Source organism: Ananas comosus, linkage group 20, assembly GCF_001540865.1.
Source record: "Ananas comosus cultivar F153 linkage group 20, ASM154086v1, whole genome shotgun sequence".
Taxonomy (NCBI): domain Eukaryota; kingdom Viridiplantae; phylum Streptophyta; class Magnoliopsida; order Poales; family Bromeliaceae; genus Ananas; species Ananas comosus.
In genome coordinates this window covers 3049134-3050100 of record NC_033640.1, presented here as the reverse complement: position 1 = coordinate 3050100, position 967 = coordinate 3049134, and the positions used below count along the sequence as shown (strand labels likewise).

Genomic DNA, 967 nt, shown 5'->3' with positions numbered 1-967 from the left:
CAAATTGGTGCATATTGCGAGACTTAGTATTAAACTCTTGCATTACTTTTAAATTGATTTGTTTTGATAACATTGCATTGCAATTAAGATAGTAAAAAATGAATAATACTCAAATTAGAAAAAAAATATTTAATGATCAAATCCTCTAGCCTTGCAACAATTTGTAAACTTATCCTATTCAAACTTAAGATTAGACGAAAATTTAATATCTGAGCTCATCTAAAAATGAATAGATATTGTGCCTGTTTACTCACAAACCTGAACAACTCCATCAATTGAAAATAAAACCAAACATCAAGGTTCAATTGAAAATAATACCAAACGTTAAGTTAAAAAAAAGAAAAAAAAAAATGCAAGCACAAAGAAGCAGTTAGTCCCCAAGATGCTGCAAACCACAAAAAACCAAACCCAACAAGAAACATACTAATAAAAATTTCTAAAGCAAATGCGCAATCACTCGTCTCAATCCTATCAACAATTAAAAGTTAGCCATTAAAATGCACACAACCCAGAAACTAATTCAACTTACTCTGTTTATCCCGGCCTTCAGCTCCTCATCACCATTTTGCATCTCGGCTCTAACCGCACTTTCCCCGTCAACTTTCATTCTCTCTCCCTCATTAGACTTCGAATTCAGATTCAAGCCATCGACAGCGCTGGTCGAACCGCCGTCGAGGGTGATGCCGTCGCGAAACGACCGAGAAGTATCGGCCGGCTCATCAGTGGTGGGTTTTTCTTTGAAAGGGCTTAAAGTTTTGTCGCAGGATTCAGGAAGAAGCTGAGGATTTCGATGGCCGGTTTCGTCCCAAGGTTTTGTTTCGGGAATAGATGGTTCTGAGTTCGATTCCTTTCTCCCTCTAAGAGCCCTCAGTATGAGCAGCTTTAGAAAATTCATCACTTGCACAGCATACATCAATGCTGTGAAAGGATCTGCCAACTGCAAAAAAAAAAAAAAAAAAAAAAAAAA

At 36.9% G+C, this 967-nt stretch overlaps 1 protein-coding gene across 1 annotated transcript in view; it reads right to left on the bottom strand.

The window, feature by feature from the left end:
- LOC109725437 (rho GTPase-activating protein 1-like) overlaps nucleotides 276–967 on the bottom strand; it is a 4620-nt gene continuing 3928 nt past the window's right edge. The window contains exon 5 of the mRNA XM_020254627.1: nucleotides 276–937. Within this exon, the coding sequence (XP_020110216.1) occupies nucleotides 521–937 (417 nt within the window). The 3' untranslated portion in view covers nucleotides 276–520. The remainder of the gene's footprint in view (nucleotides 938–967) is intronic.